The 20,895-nt window shown below is 41.5% G+C and overlaps 1 protein-coding gene across 2 annotated transcripts in view; it reads right to left on the bottom strand.

Moving 5' to 3' along the window:
* The window catches only part of SSH3 (slingshot protein phosphatase 3), a 161,622-nt gene extending 142,415 nt beyond the window's left edge, over positions 1-19,207 (bottom strand). The window contains exon 1 of one of the 2 annotated variants that reach the window (XM_075349154.1): positions 19,182-19,207. Coding sequence is in view for 1 of the 2 variants with exons in the window: in XM_075349153.1 (XP_075205268.1) it covers positions 18,585-18,647 (63 nt within the window). In the remaining variant the exon portion in view is untranslated. Of the gene's footprint in view, positions 1-18,584; positions 18,757-19,181 lie in introns of those variants that run through there. The other variant, XM_075349153.1, reaches the window with a different exon arrangement.
* Between the last annotated feature and the right edge of the window lie 1,688 nt (positions 19,208-20,895).

Consider the following 20,895-nt stretch of genomic DNA (forward strand, 5'->3'; position numbering starts at 1 on the left):
AACTATGAATTAACACATGTGGAATGAAATACTTAAAAAAGTGTGAAACAACTGAAAATATGTCTTATATTCTAGGTTCTTAAAAGTAGCCACCTTTTTCCTTTGATTACTGCTTTGCACACTCTTGGCATTCTCTTGATGAGCTTCAAGAGGTAGTCACCAGAAATGGTTTTCACTTCACAGCTGTGCCCTGTCAGGTTTAATAAGTGGGATTTCTTGCCTTATAAATGGGGTGGGGACCATCAGTTGTGTTGTGCAGAAGTCTGGTGGATACACAGCTGATAGTCCTACTGAATAGACTGTTAGAATTTGTATTATGGCAAGGAAAAAAGCAGCTAAGTAAAGAAAAATGAGTGGTCATCATCACTTTAAGAAATGAAGGTCAGTCAGTCCGAAAAATTGGGAAAACTTTGAAAGTGTCCCCAAGTGCAGTGGCAAAAACCATCAAACGCTACAAAGAAACTGGCTCACATGAGGACGCCCCAGGAAAGGAAGACCAAGAGTTACCTGTGCTGCAGAGGATAAGTTTATCCAAGTCACCAGAATCTAAAATTTTCAGAGTCATAGAAATAAAGAAAACTCTTTGAATGAGAAGGTGTGTCCAAACTTTTAGTCTGTACGTTATATGCTCCCATCCCCTGTTGTGATGTATATGCTCCCATCCCCTCCTGTGATGTATATGCTCCCATCCCCTCCTGTGATGTATATGCTCCCATCCCCTCCTGTGATGTATATGCTCCCATCCCCTCCTGTGATGTATATGCTCCCATCCCCTCCTGTGATGTATATGCTCCCATCCCCTCCTGTGATGTATATGCTCCCATCCCCTCCTGTGATGTATATGCTCCCATCCCCTCCTGTGATGTATATGCTCCCATCCCCTCCTGTGATGTATATGCTCCCATCCCCTGTTGTGATGTATATGCTCCCATCCCCTGTTGTGATGTATATGCTCCCATCCCCTGTTGTGATGTATATGCTCCCATCCCCTGTTGTGATGTATATGCTCCCATCCCCTCCTGTGATGTATATGCTCCCATCCCCTCCTGTGATGTATATGCTCCCATCCCCTCCTGTGATGTATATGCTCCCATCCCCTCCTGTAATGTATATGCTCCCATCCCCTCTTGTGATTGTATATGCTCCCATCCCCTCCTGTGATGTATATGCTCCCATCCCCTCCTGTGATGTATATGCTCCCATCCCCTCCTGTGATGTATATGCTCCCATCCCCTCCTGTGATGTATATGCTCCCATCCCCTCCTGTGATGTATATGCTCCCATCCCCTCCTGTGATGTATATGCTCCCATCCCCTCCTGTGATGTATATGCTCCCATCCCCTCCTGTGATGTATATGCTCCCATCCCCTCCTGTGATGTATATGCTCCCATCCCCTCCTGTGATGTATATGCTCCCATCCCCTCCTGTGATGTATATGCTCCCATCCCCTCCTGTGATGTATATGCTCCCATCCCCTCCTGTGATGTATATGCTCCCTTCCCCTCCTGTGATGTATATGCTCCCATCCCCTCCTGTGATATGTATGCCCCCAGCGACTCCTGTGATGTATACAGCACAGGAGACGCTGGGGCCATATACATCACAGGAGTTTGTGGTGGCATATACATCACAGGAGGAGCTGGTGGCATATACACCTCCTGTAATGTATATACAGCAGTCCCAGTGTCTCCTATGTGAAATATATACAGCAGCTCCAACGTCTCCTATGTGATGTATATGCCCCAATCCCATCCTGTGAAGTATATACAGCAGTCCCAACATCTCCTATGTGATGTATATGCCCCCAGCCCCTTCTGTGATGTATGTACAAGTACAGCAGTCCTAATGTCTGCTATGTTATATTTTTATCACAAAGAATTGACTGCGCTCCAGACCAAACCAAACTTAGAAAAGTATTTGTGAGAAGCAACATGATCAATATCACCGAAAATTAACCGCCGCACCAAAGAGAAGCAGCTCTGGCCACCACAGTAAGTGAGTTAATTAATTGACCAAAAATAGCAGGGAAATTTTCACATTGATAATTTTGTGTGGCCCCCGAAGGTTGGTAGAAATCTCCAAATGGCCTCTGGCAGAAAAAAAGGTTCCCCACCCCTGGTGTAGTTGTATGTGAATTTATCCTAACATGAGCAAACTCGCAGTATTTTAAGCTTATTTCATATATTGAATTTTTTCTAAAAGCACATAATGAAAATGTAACTGAGATGAATGAAAAATCAACATTAGAGAACAACTTTCAGATACCTGCAAGTTATTGGTGTTAATCTGGCACCTGGGGCTAATTTCTTATCTGACAAACCTTATTTAACTGTCAGCCTAAGGCGGGCTTTGCACACTACGACATCGCAGGTGCGATGTCGGTGGGGTCAAATTGAAAGTGACGCACATCCGCCATCGCATGCGACATCGCAGTGTGTAAAGCCTAGATGATACGATTAACGAGCGCAAAAGCGTCGTAATCGTATCATCGGTGCAGCGTCGGCGTAATCCATAATTACGCTGACGCGACGGTCCGATGTTGTTCCTCGCTCCTGCGGCAGCACACATCGCTGTGTGTGAAGTCGCAGGAGCGAGGAACATCTCCTACCGGCGTCACCGCGGCTTCCGTAGGATATGCGGAAGGAAGGAGGTGGGCGGGATGTTTACATCCTGCTCATCTCCGCCCCTCCGCTCCTATTGGCCGCCTGCCGTGTGACGTCGCAGTGACGCCGCACGACCCGCCCCCTTAAGGAGGCGGGTCGCCGGCCAGAGCGACGGTCGCAGGGCAGGTGAGTGCATGTGAAGCCGGCGTAGCGATAATTTTCGCTACGCCAGCTTTCACAAGATATTGTACCTGCGACGGGGGCGGGGACTATCGCGTGCAACATCGCAGCATCGGCTTGCGATGTCGCAACGTGCAAAGCCCGCCTAAGGCTATATGCGCACGCTGCAGTTTTTGTCGCATTTTTTGGTGCAGTTCTGTTGTCAGAACTTTCTCACTTTTGACTTTCCAGCTAAGTCTATCAGAAGTCAGTTTGCAGTTTGTCAGCAGTTTTTTTGACAAAATTTTGTGACAGAAAAGAAGCATGTTCATCAACTTTTGTCACCCATTGAAATCAATGAGGGGTTGAAAAACGGATGGCAAAACGCATGGCTACAAATTGTTTACATTTTGCATGCATTTTATCCACGGTTTTGTCAACGAAAACACAGCTAACAAATTTAATTCCAGAATGACAAAATCAATGCTGGAGTGATTTTGGGGTGTCGGTGTCTCTCTCCAAGCGCTTCATATTCACCGATCACCGAGGCGGCTGTCACACTACTCCTGCGGCAGCTCTTTGTTCTTCCCGAGCTGGACGCTCATTAGGCTCATACATATTCACTGCTTCCCCTACTCACCGGCGTCTGTAATTGGTTGCAGTCAGACGCGCCCCCACGCTGAGTGACACCTGTCTGACTACAACCAATCACAGCCGCCGGTGGGCTGGTCTATATTGTACAGTAAAAAATAATTAAAAAAAACCCGTGCGGTCCCTCATCTCAATTTTGATACCCAGCAAAAAAAAAAAAAAAAGAAAAGGGTCACAGCTGAGGGCCGGTATTCTCAGGCTGGGAAGACCCACACTATTGGGAGCCCCCAGCCTAAAAATAGCAGCCAGCAGCCGCCCAGAAATGCCACTTCCATTAGATGCGACAGCCACAGGACTTTACCCGGCTCTTCCCTATTGCCCTCGTGCAATGTCAATCGGTGTAATAAGGAGTTAATAGCAGCCCATAGCTGCCACTAAGTCCTAAATTAGTCATGGCAAGTGTCTATGAGACACCCCCATTACTAATCTGTAAGTGAAAGTAAATAAACACCCAAAAAATCCTTTATTTGAAGAAAAAAAAAAAAAAAACAAAAAAAAAAGCCACCCTCTTTCATCACTTTATTAACCCCCCATACACCCCTCCAGGTCTGATGTAATCCACATGAGGTCCCACGACGTTTCAGCACTGCTACATCTCACGCTCACAGCGGGCACTATAGAACAAGACTGCCCGCTGTGAGCTCCACGCAGCAAGTGAAGTGAGCCGCATGATAAGCGGTGACGTCACTCTGGGTCCTCCACCTGCAGCTCACTTCAGTGGCAGACTCCAGGACACATGGACTCCCGCTGTGACCGCAAATCACCAGAGTGATGTTAGCACGCGGCTCACTTCACTTGCTGCGTGGAGCTCACAGTTGGCAGTCTTGTTCTATGACGTTCGCTGTGACAGGACAGGGATGTAGCAAAGCTGAGTCGCTGTGGGACCTAGTGTGGATTACGTCAGACCTGGAGGGCTGTTTAGGGGGTTAATAAAGTGGTGAAAGAGGGTGCTTTTTTGTCTTTTATTTCAATTAAAGGATTTTTTGGGTGTTTGTGTACTTACTTTCACTTACAGATTAGTGATGGGGGTGTCTCATAGATGCCTGCCATAACTAAGCTAGGGCTTAGTAGCAGCTGTGGGCCGTTATTAACTCCTTATTAACCCTATTGCCACTGCACCAGGTCAACGGGTAGAGCCGGGCCCAGCGCCAGAATTGGCGCATCTCATGGATGTGCCACTTCCGAGGCGGCTGTGGACTGCTACTGTTAGGCTGGAGAGAGCCAAATAATGCCAGCCTTTCCTGCCATAATAATATAAGCCCCCAGTTGTCTGCTGTAACCTGGCTGGTTTAGAAAAACGGGGGAAACCGCACGTCTTTTTTTTTTTTTTTTTTTTTTTTAATCAAATAATTTTTAAAAAAGCATGGGATCCCCTCTATTTTTCATAACCAGCTGAGGATTGCAGCCTGCAGCAGCTGCTCTTCCTGTGCTGTATATGAAAAATGGGGGGACCCCAAAAAGAGTAAAAGAAAAAAAAAAAAAAAAAAAACAGCTTGCCAAGCTAGTTAACCCTCTATCAAGCTATTTTCTTCTTTCTATTTTTTCTAGCTATCAATTATCCTATCCTATCATATTTTGTTTCTCCTTTAAAAAAAACGCATTAACAAAAATGTGGCAAAATCGCAGTAAAAAAACGCAGTAAAAAAGCACCATCATTACAAGCCGTTTTTTTTTACATTTCCAGGCTCTCTGTGACAAGGTGTAGTTTTCGTTGCAGCTTTGGTTGCAGTTTGTGTACAGAAAAAAAACTTCAGCATGCGCATAAAGCCTTAGGCTACATTCACACGGTGCATCTTTTGCATCTTGAGTGCATCTTTTCCTGTGGTCACAAAAAACGCAGCTTGTGGCCCAAAAAACACATGAAAGAACGCATGCGTTTTGCCGCTTTTTTATGCGATTCTTAAAGGAAATACAAAATAGGATAATTGATAGATAGCTAGAATAGATAAAAAGAAATTACATATAGAAAAGCTGGATAGAAAAAACATAAAATAGATAAGCTAGATAGCTTTTTTTTTCTTTGTTAAATTGATTTAAAAAAAAACAAACAGAAAATATGCGGGGCACCCCCCATTTTTCTAAAACCAACCAAGGTACAGCAGACAACTGGGGGCTGATATTATTAGGGTGGGAAAGGCCATGGTTATTTGGCCCTTTCCAGCCTAACAATAGCAGCCCGCAGCCGCCCCAGAAGTTGCACATCCATTAGATGTGCCAATTCTGGCACTGGACCCAACTCTTCCCGTTGCCCTGGTGCAGTGGCAATTGGTATAATAAGGAGTTAATGGCAGATAGGTTAGCTGCGGCCACAGCTGGAGTTGAGTGACATCACCACTGATTGCGGCTCATTCTCTGCCTGAACCTTGCAGTGGGCAGTAATGTTCTATGGTGCTCGCTATGAATTCAGATGTAGCAGTGCTGGAAGCATTGTGGGATCTCGTGTGGGTTACGTCGGACCTGCAGGGGTGTTTTAGGAGTTAATAAAGTGGTAAAAGAGGGTGCTTTTTTGTCTTACTTCACATAGAGAATTTTTTCGGGTGTTTGTGTTTATTTACTTTCACTTACAGATTAGTAATGGGAGGTCTCATAGACGCCTCCCATTACCAATCTAGGGCTTTGTGGCAGCTGTGGGCTGCCATTAACTCCTTATTAACCCGACGGCCACCGCACCAGGGCAATCGGGAAGAGCAGGGTAAAGTGCTGGGATTGTCGCATCTAATAGATGCGGCAATTCCGGGTGGCTGCAGGCTGATATTTTTAAGCTGATGGGCACCCAATAACCATGCGTAGCCAAGCCAGAGAATAACAGCCCCCAGCTGTTGGGCTTTATTTTGTCTGGGTATCAAAATTGGGAGGACTGCATGCCGTTTTTTAAAATTATTTAAATATTTAAAATAAAAATAAAAAAAGCCGCATGCAGTTCCTCCTGTTTTGATACCCAGCCAAGATAAGTGCATGGCTGGGGGCTGCAGCCGCGGCTTTATCTGTACTGGGTATTATAATATGGGGGGACTATAGGCCAAATTTTACTTATTTATTTATTTTACTGTACAATATAGACCCGCCCACTAGCATCTGTAATTGGAAGTGTCCGACACGCTGCATGGGGGCGCATCTGGCTGCAACCAATCACAGATGCTGGTGGGTGGGGAAAGCAGTGCATGTTCAATGAAGGTAATGAGCGGCCTGGAAAGTAAATGAGCGGCCGTGGGAGCAGTGTAACAGCCACCCCAGTGACTCAGTAAGTATGAAGCGCTTGCTCCTACCCCTTTGTGCCAGATTCTGGTCCCCATAGACTTCATATGGGGACCGGAATCTGGCCAGATACCAGGGATCAATCCCCTGCAAACCCAGAGTCACTGGGGAATTGTTCTTCCAGTCCTCCGAAACGGGAGGGACAAAATACAAAAAGAATTGACATGCTGCATCTTCAAAAACGCAGCCAAAAAAGATGCACTGTGCGAACAGCAAAATAGAAATCTCAGACTTTGCTAGAGGAAGGAAATTAATGCATTTGAGTGCATCTTTGTGACCACAAAACTTCACCAAAAAAGCACCAAAAACGCAGTAAAAGATGCAGCGTGTGCATATAGCCTAAAGGCTACTTTACACGCTGCGATATCGGTACCGATATCGCTAGCGTGGGTACCCGCCCCCATCTGTTGTGCGACACGGGCAAATCGCTGCACGTGCCGCACAACATCGCCCAGACATGTCACACATACTTACCTGCCCGGCGACGTCGCTGTGACCGGCAAACCGTCTCCTTTCTAAGGGGGCGGTTCGTTTAGCGTCACAGCGACGTCACAGCTGCGTCACTGAACTGCCGCCCAATAGAAGCGGAGGGGTGGAGAGGAGCAGGGCGAACATCCCGCCCACCTCCTTCCTTCCGCATTGTGGCCGGGAGGCAGGTAAGGAGAGCTTCCTCGTTCCTGCAGTGTCACACGGAGCGATGTGTGCTGCCGCAGGAACGAGGAACAACCTCGTTACTGCCGCAGTAACGATTTTTGAGAATGGACCCCCATGTCACCGATGAGCGATTTTGCACGTTTTTGCAATGATGCAAAATCGCTCATCGGTATCACACGCAACGGCATCGCTAATGCGGCCGGATGTGCGTCACCAATTCCGTGACCCCAACGAGTTCGCATTAGCGATGTCGTAGCGTGTAAAGCCCCCTTTAGTCTCCTGTTTGCACTGATTCTGCAAAAATGGTGTGCCATTCAAAAGTGACTGAAACGCTCTGGCAATAGGTTGCCCAGATGAAGACCAAAGGGGTGACCCTATCAGCCATAGCAAGAGAAATTGGTCGTTCCAAGTCTGTGATTTCAAGAATATTGCATCTTTACAACAATAAGAATTAGTTTTGCCATATGGTATCACAACGTTTAAGAGCATTTGGACTCAAAGCTCTCATTAGCAGAAAGAATCAAAAGGCTAGACTCACTTTTGGTGAGGAATATGTTGTGTGGACAGAGAAGTGGTTCACAGTTCATTTTAGTGATGAAAGCAAGTTTAATTTAGATGGGTCTGATTGAAAGCATTATGTTCATCGATAAACTGGGGAAAGACTGAACCCAAAGTGTGTTAAGAAGTCAGTGAGAGGTGGTTGAGGAAGTGTCATGGTTTGGAGAATGTTTTCTGCAGCAGGAGTTGGACCTCTCATACAGCTACATGGCAGAGTGAATGCACATGTATCAGAACCTTCTTCAACAATACGTGATTCCTTACTGGCGTTCACTCAATCAGACAGCAATTTTCATGCAGGACAATGCCCCCTGTCACACAGCAAAATGGGTAAAGCAGTTCCTTGAAACAGAAAACATTGAAACAATGAAATGGCCAGCCCAGAGTCCTGATCTAAACCCAATAGAAAAGCTCTGGAAAATCCTTGGTGACAAAGTTATGGCCAAGAAACCTACAACAGTCAAACCACACCAGAGCAGTGTGAGAGACTAGTGATGTCCTGTGGCCGCAGATGTGCTGAAGTCATTCAAAGCAAAGACCTGTACACCTCCTACTGATTGTGACTGTTACCTTCAGAAAATGTAGCTATAATCTTTCTCTGTGCTGCAGTCATTGTTATTCTCTAGTTATGGTCATCACATTTGGGGCAAAATAAAAGTTTTATGTTGATAAACCTTGGATCTTTTGTAAGACCCTGTTCTAGTGGCATGGTGCCCCCCTTACACAAAACCTTCACACGTTCATCAATGCAGATTACATTATTTCTGAGAAAAGGCAAGTGATCACACATTGTTCTCTAATTTTGATCTCCAGTGTAGTATAGGTGTATATGCAGTATATTACATGTCTGTAGCCTCATACACATCCCCAGCACCCTATTACCTGTATTATATACACACACATGTATATAGTATAGGTGTATATGCAGTATATTACATGTCTGTAGCCTCATACACATCCCCAGCACCCTATTACCTGTATTATATACACACACATGTATATAGTATAGGTGTATATGCAGTATATTATATGTCTGTAGCCTCATACACATCCCCAGCACCCTATTACCTGTATTATATACACACACATTTATATAGTATAGGTGTATATGCAGTATATTACATGTCTGTAGCCTCATACACATCCCCAGCACCCTATTACCTGTATTATATACACACACATGTATATAGTATAGGTGTATATGCAGTATATTACATGTCTGTAGCCTCATACACATCCCCAGCACCCTATTACCTGTATTACATACACACACATGTATATAGTATAGGTGTATATGCAGTATATTACATGTCTGTAGCCTCATACACATCCCCAGCACCCTATTACCTGTATTATATACACACACATGTATATAGTATAGGTGTATATGCAGTATATTACATGTCTGTAGCCTCATACACATCCCCAGCACCCTATTACCTGTATTATATACACATATGTATATAGTATAGGTGTATATGCAGTATAATACATGTCTGTAGCCTCATACACATCCCCAGCACCCTATTACCTGTATTATATACACACACACACACACATATATAGTATAGGTGTATATGCAGTATATTACATGTCTGTAGCCTCATACACATCCCCAGCACCCTATTACCTGTATTATATACACACATATGTATATAGTATAGGTGTATATGCAGTATATTACATGTCTGTAGCCTCATACACATCCCCAGCACCCTATTACCTGTATTATATACACACACATGTATATAGTATAGGTGTATATGCAGTATATTACATGTCTGTAGCCTCATACACATCCCCAGCACCCTATTACCTGTATTATATACACACACACACACGTATATAGTATAGGTGTATATGCAGTATATTACATGTCTGTAGCCTCATACACATCCCCAGCACCCTATTACCTGTATTATATACACACATATGTATATAGTATAGGTGTATATGCAGTATATTACATGTCTGTAGCCTCATACACATCCCCAGCACCCTATTACCTGTATTATATACACACACATATGTATATAGTATAGGTGTATATGCAGTATATTACATGTCTGTAGCCTCATACACATCCCCAGCACCCTATTACCTGTATTATATACACACACACACACACACATATGTATATAGTATAGGTGTATATGCAGTATATTACATGTCTGTAGCCTCATACACATCCCCAGCACCCTATTACCTGTATTATATACACACACACATGTATATAGTATAGGTGTATATGCAGTATATTACATGTCTGTAGCCTCGTACACATCCCCAGCACCCTATTACCTGTATTATATACACACACATGTATATAGTATAGGTGTATATGCAGTATATTACATGTCTGTAGCCTCATACACATCCCCAGCACCCTATTACCTGTATTATTTACACACACATTTATATAGTATAGGTGTATATGCAGTATATTACATGTCTGTAGGCTCATACACATCCCCAGCACCCTATTACCTGTATTATATACACACACATTTATATAGTATAGGTGTATATGCAGTATATTACATGTCTGTAGCCTCATACACATCCCCAGCACCCTATTACCTGTATTATATACACACACATGTATAAAGTATAGGTGTATATGCAGTATATTACATGTCTGTAGCCTCATACACATCCCCAGCACCCTATTACCTGTATTATATACACACACATGTATAAAGTATAGGTGTATATGCAGTATATTACATGTCTGTAGCCTCATACACATCCCCAGCACCCTATTACCTGTATTATTTACACACACATTTATATAGTATAGGTGTATATGCAGTATATTACATGTCTGTAGCCTCATACACATCCCCAGCACCCTATTACCTGTATTATATACACACATATGTATATAGTATAGGTGTATATGCAGTATATTACATGTCTGTAGCCTCATACACATCCCCAGCACCCTATTACCTGTATTATATACACACACATGTATAAAGTATAGGTGTATATGCAGTATATTACATGTCTGTAGCCTCATACACATCCCCAGCACCCTATTACCTGTATTATTTACACACACATTTATATAGTATAGGTGTATATGCAGTATATTACATGTCTGTAGCCTCATACACATCCCCAGCACCCTATTACCTGTATTATATACACACATATGTATATAGTATAGGTGTATATGCAGTATATTACATGTCTGTAGCCTCATACACATCCCCAGCACCCTATTACCTGTATTATATACACACACATGTATAAAGTATAGGTGTATATGCAGTATATTACATGTCTGTAGCCTCATACACATCCCCAGCACCCTATTACCTGTATTATTTACACACACATTTATATAGTATAGGTGTATATGCAGTATATTACATGTCTGTAGCCTCATACACATCCCCAGCACCCTATTACCTGTATTATATACACACACACACACGTATATAGTATAGGTGTATATGCAGTATATTACATGTCTGTAGCCTCATACACATCCCCAGCACCCTATTACCTGTATTATATACACACATATGTATATAGTATAGGTGTATATGCAGTATATTACATGTCTGTAGCCTCATACACATCCCCAGCACCCTATTACCTGTATTATATACACACACATATGTATATAGTATAGGTGTATATGCAGTATATTACATGTCTGTAGCCTCATACACATCCCCAGCACCCTATTACCTGTATTATATACACACACACACACACACATATGTATATAGTATAGGTGTATATGCAGTATATTACATGTCTGTAGCCTCATACACATCCCCAGCACCCTATTACCTGTATTATATACACACACACATGTATATAGTATAGGTGTATATGCAGTATATTACATGTCTGTAGCCTCGTACACATCCCCAGCACCCTATTACCTGTATTATATACACACACATGTATATAGTATAGGTGTATATGCAGTATATTACATGTCTGTAGCCTCATACACATCCCCAGCACCCTATTACCTGTATTATTTACACACACATTTATATAGTATAGGTGTATATGCAGTATATTACATGTCTGTAGGCTCATACACATCCCCAGCACCCTATTACCTGTATTATATACACACACATTTATATAGTATAGGTGTATATGCAGTATATTACATGTCTGTAGCCTCATACACATCCCCAGCACCCTATTACCTGTATTATATACACACACATGTATAAAGTATAGGTGTATATGCAGTATATTACATGTCTGTAGCCTCATACACATCCCCAGCACCCTATTACCTGTATTATTTACACACACATTTATATAGTATAGGTGTATATGCAGTATATTACATGTCTGTAGCCTCATACACATCCCCAGTATCCTATTACCTGTATTATATACACACACATGTATATAGTATAGGTGTATATGCAGTATATTACATGTCTGTAGCCTCATACACATCCCCAGCACCCTATTACCTGTATTATTTACACACACATTTATATAGTATAGGTGTATATGCAGTATATTACATGTCTGTAGCCTCATACACATCCCCAGCACCCTATTACCTGTATTATATACACACATATGTATATAGTATAGGTGTATATGCAGTATATTACATGTCTGTAGCCTCATACACATCCCCAGCACCCTATTACCTGTATTATATACACACACATGTATAAAGTATAGGTGTATATGCAGTATATTACATGTCTGTAGCCTCATACACATCCCCAGCACCCTATTACCTGTATTATTTACACACACATTTATATAGTATAGGTGTATATGCAGTATATTACATGTCTGTAGCCTCATACACATCCCCAGCACCCTATTACCTGTATTATATACACACATATGTATATAGTATAGGTGTATATGCAGTATATTACATGTCTGTAGCCTCATACACATCCCCAGCACCCTATTACCTGTATTATATACACACATATGTATATAGTATAGGTGTATATGCAGTATTACATGTCTGTAGCCTCATACACATCCCCAGTATCCTATTACCTGTATTATATACACACAAACACATGTATATAGTATAGGTGTATATGCAGTATATTACATTACATGTCTGTAGCCTCATACACATCCCCAGCACCCTATTACCTGTATTATATACACACACATTTATATAGTATAGGTGTATATGCAGTATATTACATGTCTGTAGCCTCATACACATCCCCAGCACCCTATCACCTGTAATATATACACACACACATTTATATAGTATAGGTGTATATGCAGTATATTACATGTCTGTAGTCTCATACACATCCCCAGTATCCTATTACCTTTATTATATACACACACATTTATATAGTATAGGTGTATATGCAGTATATTACATGTCTGTAGCCTCATACACATCCCCAGCACCCTATTACCTGTAATATATACACACACATTTATATAGTATAGGTGTATATGCCGTATATTACATGTCTGTAGCCTCATACACATCCCCAGCACCCTATTACCTGTATTATATACACACACACACACACATTTATATAGTATAGGTGTATATGCAGTATATTACATGTCTGTAGCCTCATACACATCCCCAGTATCCTATTACCTGTATTATATACACACACATTGATATAGTATAGGTGTATATGCAGTATATTACATGTCTGTAGCCTCATACACATCCCCAGCACCCTATTACCTGTATTATATACACACACATTTATATAGTATAGGTGTATATGCAGTATATTACATGTCTGTAGCCTCATACACATCCCCAGCACCCTATTACCTGTATTATATACACACACACACATGTATAAAGTATAGGTGTATATGCAGTATATTACATGTCTGTAGCCTCATACACATCCCCAGCACCCTATTACCTGTATTATTTACACACACATTTATATAGTATAGGTGTATATGCAGTATATTACATGTCTGTAGCCTCATACACATCCCCAGCACCCTATTACCTGTATTATATACACACATATGTATATAGTATAGGTGTATATGCAGTATATTACATGTCTGTAGCCTCATACACATCCCCAGCACCCTATTACCTGTATTATATACACACATATGTATATAGTATAGGTGTATATGCAGTATTACATGTCTGTAGCCTCATACACATCCCCAGTATCCTATTACCTGTATTATATACACACACATTTATATAGTATAGGTGTATATGCAGTATATTACATGTCTGTAGCCTCATACACATCCCCAGCACCCTATCACCTGTAATATATACACACACACATTTATATAGTATAGGTGTATATGCAGTATATTACATGTCTGTAGCCTCATACACATCCCCAGCACCCTATCACCTGTAATATATACACACACACACACATTTATATAGTATAGGTGTATATGCAGTATATTACATGTCTGTAGTCTCATACACATCCCCAGTATCCTATTACCTTTATTATATACACACACATTTATATAGTATAGGTGTATATGCAGTATATTACATGTCTGTAGCCTCATACACATCCCCAGCACCCTATTACCTGTAATATATACACACACATTTATATAGTATAGGTGTATATGCCGTATATTACATGTCTGTAGCCTCATACACATCCCCAGCACCCTATTACCTGTATTATATACACACACACACACACACACATTTATATAGTATAGGTGTATATGCAGTATATTACATGTCTGTAGCCTCATACACATCCCCAGTATCCTATTACCTGTATTATATACACACACATTGATATAGTATAGGTGTATATGCAGTATATTACATGTCTGTAGCCTCATACACATCCCCAGCACCCTATTACCTGTATTATATACACACACACATTTATATAGTATAGGTGTATATGCAGTATATTACATGTCTGTAGCCTCATACACATCCCCAGCACCCTATTACCTGTATTATATACACACACACACATGTATAAAGTATAGGTGTATATGCAGTATATTACATGTCTGTAGCCTCATACACATCCCCAGCACCCTATTACCTGTATTATTTACACACACATTTATATAGTATAGGTGTATATGCAGTATATTACATGTCTGTAGCCTCATACACATCCCCAGCACCCTATTACCTGTATTATATACACACATATGTATATAGTATAGGTGTATATGCAGTATATTACATGTCTGTAGCCTCATACACATCCCCAGCACCCTATTACCTGTATTATATACACACATATGTATATAGTATAGGTGTATATGCAGTATTACATGTCTGTAGCCTCATACACATCCCCAGCACCCTATTACCTGTATTATATACACACATATGTATATAGTATAGGTGTATATGCAGTATTACATGTCTGTAGCCTCATACACATCCCCAGTATCCTATTACCTGTATTATATACACACACATTTATATAGTATAGGTGTATATGCAGTATATTACATGTCTGTAGCCTCATACACATCCCCAGCACCCTATCACCTGTAATATATACACACACACATTTATATAGTATAGGTGTATATGCAGTATATTACATGTCTGTAGCCTCATACACATCCCCAGTATCCTATTACCTTTATTATATACACACACATTTATATAGTATAGGTGTATATGCAGTATATTACATGTCTGTAGCCTCATACACATCCCCAGCACCCTATTACCTGTAATATATACACACACATTTATATAGTATAGGTGTATATGCCGTATATTACATGTCTGTAGCCTCATACACATCCCCAGCACCCTATCACCTGTATTATATACACACACACATTTATATAGTATAGGTGTATATGCAGTATATTACATGTCTGTAGCCTCATACACATCCCCAGCACCCTATTACCTGTATTATATACACACACATTTATATAGTATAGGTGTATATGCAGTATATTACATGTCTGTAGCCTCATACACATCCCCAGTATCCTATTACCTGTATTATATACACACACATTTATATAGTATAGGTGTATATGCAGTATATTACATGTCTGTAGCCTCATACACATCCCCAGCACCCTATTACCTGTATTATTTACACACACATTGATATAGTATAGGTGTATATGCAGTATATTACATGTCTGTAGCCTCATACACATCCCCAGTATCCTATTACCTGTATTATATACACACACATTGATATAGTATAGGTGTATATGCAGTATATTACATGTCTGTAGCCTCATACACATCCCCAGCACCCTATTACCTGTATTATATACACACACATTTATATAGTATAGGTGTATATGCAGTATATTACATGTCTGTAGCCTCATACACATCCCCAGTATCCTATTACCTGTATTATATACACACACATTTATATAGTATAGGTGTATATGCAGTATATTACATGTCTGTAGCCTCATACACATCCCCAGCACCCTATTACCTGTATTATATACACACACACATTTATATAGTATAGGTGTATATGCAGTATATTACATGTCTGTAGCCTCATACACATCACCAGCACCCTATCACCTGTAATATATACACACATATGTATATAGTATAGGTGTATATGCAGTATATTACATGTCTGTAGCCTCATACACATCCCCAGCACCCTATTACCTGTATTATATACACACACACATTTATATAGTATAGGTGTATATGCAGTATATTACATGTCTGTAGCCTCATACACATCCCCAGTATCCTATTACCTGTATTATATAGGTATATATGCAGTATATTACATGTCTGGACCGTCATACACATCTCCAGGCATGCTTTTACCTGTATTATATAGGTATATATGCAGTATATACTATCTCCGGACCCTCATACACATCCCCGGGCATGCTTTTACCTGTATTATATAGGTATATATGCAGTATATTATATCTCCGGACCCTCATACACATCCCCGGGCATGCTTTTACCTGTATTATATAGGTATATATGCAGTATATTATATCTCCGGACCCTCATACACATCCCCGGGCATGCTTTTCCCTGTATTATATAGGTATATATGCAGTATATACTATCTCCGGACCCTCATACACATCCCCGGGCATGCTTTTCCCTGTATTATATAGGTATATATGCAGTATATTATATCTCCGGACCGTCATACACATCCCCGGGCATGCTTTTACCTGTATTATATATTATATCTCCGGACCCTCATACACATCCCCGGGCATGCTTTTCCCTGTATTATATAGGTATATATGCAGTATATACTATCTCCGGACCCTCATACACATCCCCGGGCATGCTTTTCCCTGTATTATATAGGTATATATGCAGTATATTATATCTCCGGACCCTCATACACATCCCCGGGCATGCTTTTACCTGTATTATATAGGTATATATGCAGTATATTATATCTCCGGACCGTCATACACATCCCCGGGCATGCTTTTACCTGTATTATATAGGTATATATGCAGTATATTATATCTCCGGACCCTCATACACATCCCCGGGCATGCTTTTCCCTGTATTATATAGGTATATATGCAGTATATTATATCTCCGGACCCTCATACACATCCCCGGGCATGCTTTTCCCTGTATTATATAGGTATATATGCAGTATATTATATCTCCGGACCGTCATACACATCCCCGGGCATGCTTTTACCTGTATTATATAGGTATATATGCAGTATATACTATCTCCGGACCCTCATACACATCCCCGGGCATGCTTTTCCCTGTATTATATAGGTATATATGCAGTATATTATATCTCCGGACCCTCATACACATCCCCGGGCATGCTTTTACCTGTATTATATAGGTATATATGCAGTATATTATATCTCCGGACCGTCATACACATCCCCGGGCATGCTTTTACCTGTATTATATAGGTATATATGCAGTATATTATATCTCCGGACCCTCATACACATCCCCGGGCATGCTTTTACCTGTATTATATAGGTATATATGCAGTATATTATATCTCCGGACCCTCATACACATCCCCGGGCATGCTTTTACCTGTATTATATAGGTATATATGCAGTATATTATATCTCCGGACCGTCATACACATCCCCGGGCATGCTTTTACCTGTATTATATAGGTATATATGCAGTATATTATATCTCCGGACCCTCATACACATCCCCGGGCATGCTTTTACCTGTATTATATAGGTATATATGCAGTATATTATATCTCCGGACCGTCATACACATCCCCGGGCATGCTTTTACCTGTATTATATAGGTGTATATGCAGTATATTATATCTCCGGACCGTCATACACATCTCCGGGCATGCTTTTACCTGTATTATATAGGTATATATGCAGTATATTATATCTCCGGACCCTCATACACATCCCCGGGCATGCTTTTACCTGCATTATATAGGTATATATGCAGTATATTATATCTCCGGACCGTCATACACATCCCCGGGCATGCTTTTACCTGTATTATATAGGTATATATGCAGTATATTATATCTCCGGACCCTCATACACATCCCCGGGCATGCTTTTCCCTGTATTATATAGGTATATATGCAGTATATTATATCTCCGGACCCTCATACACATCCCCGGGCATGCTTTTACCTGTATTATATAGGTATATATGCAGTATATTATATCTCCGGACCGTCATACACATGCTCCACAGGAACCCCGTGACCTGTATGGACATATGATATGACGACAGGTATTGCCATTCGCCCTGGTATTACCTGGACAGGTGTGGGGCCGGCTTCTTCCTCTAGTGAAGAAAGCTGCAGGGTAACCAGCGCCATGTTGACACTCCCTCCCTATCTCCGCCAGTCTTGGCCGCCTGTCCCCCGGACTTTCTCGGCTCTCGGTGTCTTTTGCTTTCTTACTTTGCCTGCAAAAATCAGGAAGAGAGCGATGGACGGCCCCTTGAAGGAGGAGCCCAGAGCCTGGAGAGGTATGTGAGGGGGAAGAGAGCGTCTCTGGAGAAAGTGACATGCCCCTACATGGAGGGAAGTGATGCGGCCGCCGGTGACCGGGGTACACGCGTGGGCAGGACGGTTCTGTTCCTCGTCTGCAGGCACCTCAGGAAAGAAACACAAGGCCGCAGGTGCCGGGGTGTGAATTAAATGGCCACCACAGCTGCCGCAGAACCTCTACAAATGGAGGAAGACAAATGTCAGAATGTTCTGCAGCAGCTATAGGGTATATACTGTACGACAATACATTGACACCCCCATGATCAGGCTGTGACTAATATGGTCTGAGAGGTTCTGCAGCAGCTGTGAAGCGTGCGCTCATACATGGTGGTCCTAGTGAATAAGACTCAGGTCAGTCACCTGCAATATCTTCTATTTTATCCCTCTGAATCTTCCCATGAAGCTTTAGCAGCGGCTAAGGTGTTTGTGCTGCCATATCCTGAGAAGCAGCATCCTATTCCATATTGCATTAGTAATAGGATAATCCTATAAGTGATGGACGGGTCTTTAGGCTATGTTCCTATGATGAGTATCTGATGAGTTTTGATGTTGCAGATTTCATTAGGTCATTTGTGTGTTTCTTTTACAGATGCTTTTGTCTGCTGCCATGTTTCCCTTTTTTTGGTACATCATGATTTAAAATGGTCTGAAAGGAGCACTCTGGTGACTTGGTTTTATTGCCTGAGTTTGTGGCCTGCTAAATCACATAGCGCTTGGTGGAGCACGGATCATTTCAATTTTCACAATACAGGTCAGTGAGACTCAGAGTTGAGAAATTGACCTCACTCAAAGTTGTGCCATTCAGCAGGTCACAAATGTGGTCGCCGGAGCGCTGTGGAAAACAGAAGACACCCACTGGTGAGTATGTTACTCCACTCATTCATTACACATACACAGGGGAAATGAAATGGGCCTTAATCACACAGTGAAGCTGGTAACATGAATGCTTAGAAATGGATGTTTTGTTTAACCCCCTTTCTAATGTCCACATGGCTGCAATATGTCTAATATTTTAAACATTGCTTTGCGGACCCTCCCTGGGTCCATCAGTGCTTATATGCCACTGCTTCAATCAACATTGGTTGGTGGCATTGATGAGGTTAAGTCTCAGTAACTCCACCACCACCTGTCCAGCCAATATCTAATCTCTAATGCAGCGGTGGATTCCGCGCCTGACAGCCCATGCTACGTTTTCCCTCACATATGTGCTACTGAGGAAGGTCCATGTTGGACCGAAAACGTTCTCTGTTACGCACATAAATAAATATACCTTTCCACTTACTCTGGGAGGGCCTTGTTACTTCTCTTTATATGGCTTTGGAACCTGAAGTGCACCCCAATATTTTCTAAATCCACATGAAGGAATGCCATTTTCTTCTTAATACAGCCAATATATAAAGACTGGAGAGGAGCTGGTGTGGCATTGCTGGACCTGGGGAGGTTCATTACAGCACTGTTTATTATTTTAGACAAATGCAGCCCCATGGCGAAATAAATTCCAGTTAAGGGTGTTGTTTCCTTTTAAAAGTTTATCATTAAAAAAAAAAATTACAAATTTATGGTTTAAATTATTTAATATTAATGGTATAAAAGCTACAAAATAAAGAGTTTGATATTTTAATGAAGGGAAGGAAATGCGAGGTTGTTATATAAATATGAGAAGGTCATCAGCTGATAGAGCTGATTTACATTGACCACCTCCAACCTGAAATGCCATGTATATTAGAATTATTTCTAATGGCTACAGCTAGGTGCGCCATTATCTAATATATAAAGGTGTGTGTGTGTGTGTGTGTGTGTGTGTGTGTGTGTGTGTGTGTGTGTGTGTGTGTGTCCGGGATTGGCATCCGCACCGTCGCCGCTACAGCCACAAAATTTTGCACACTCACACTTCTGGACCCCGAGAGCGTCATAGGCTATGTTTTGAGGGGAAATTTTAACCCCGCTCTTTACAGTTATTCAACAAAAAACCTGCCTCCATTAAAGCAAATGGAGCTGGGAGACACAGTGCAGCCAGAACTTCAGAAGAATGCGCAGCCACGCCCTTATATGGAATGTTGGCGTGTCACAATGC

The sequence above is a fragment of the Anomaloglossus baeobatrachus genome, chromosome 5 (assembly GCF_048569485.1).
Source record: "Anomaloglossus baeobatrachus isolate aAnoBae1 chromosome 5, aAnoBae1.hap1, whole genome shotgun sequence".
In the NCBI taxonomy this organism is placed as follows: Eukaryota; Metazoa; Chordata; class Amphibia; order Anura; family Aromobatidae; genus Anomaloglossus; species Anomaloglossus baeobatrachus.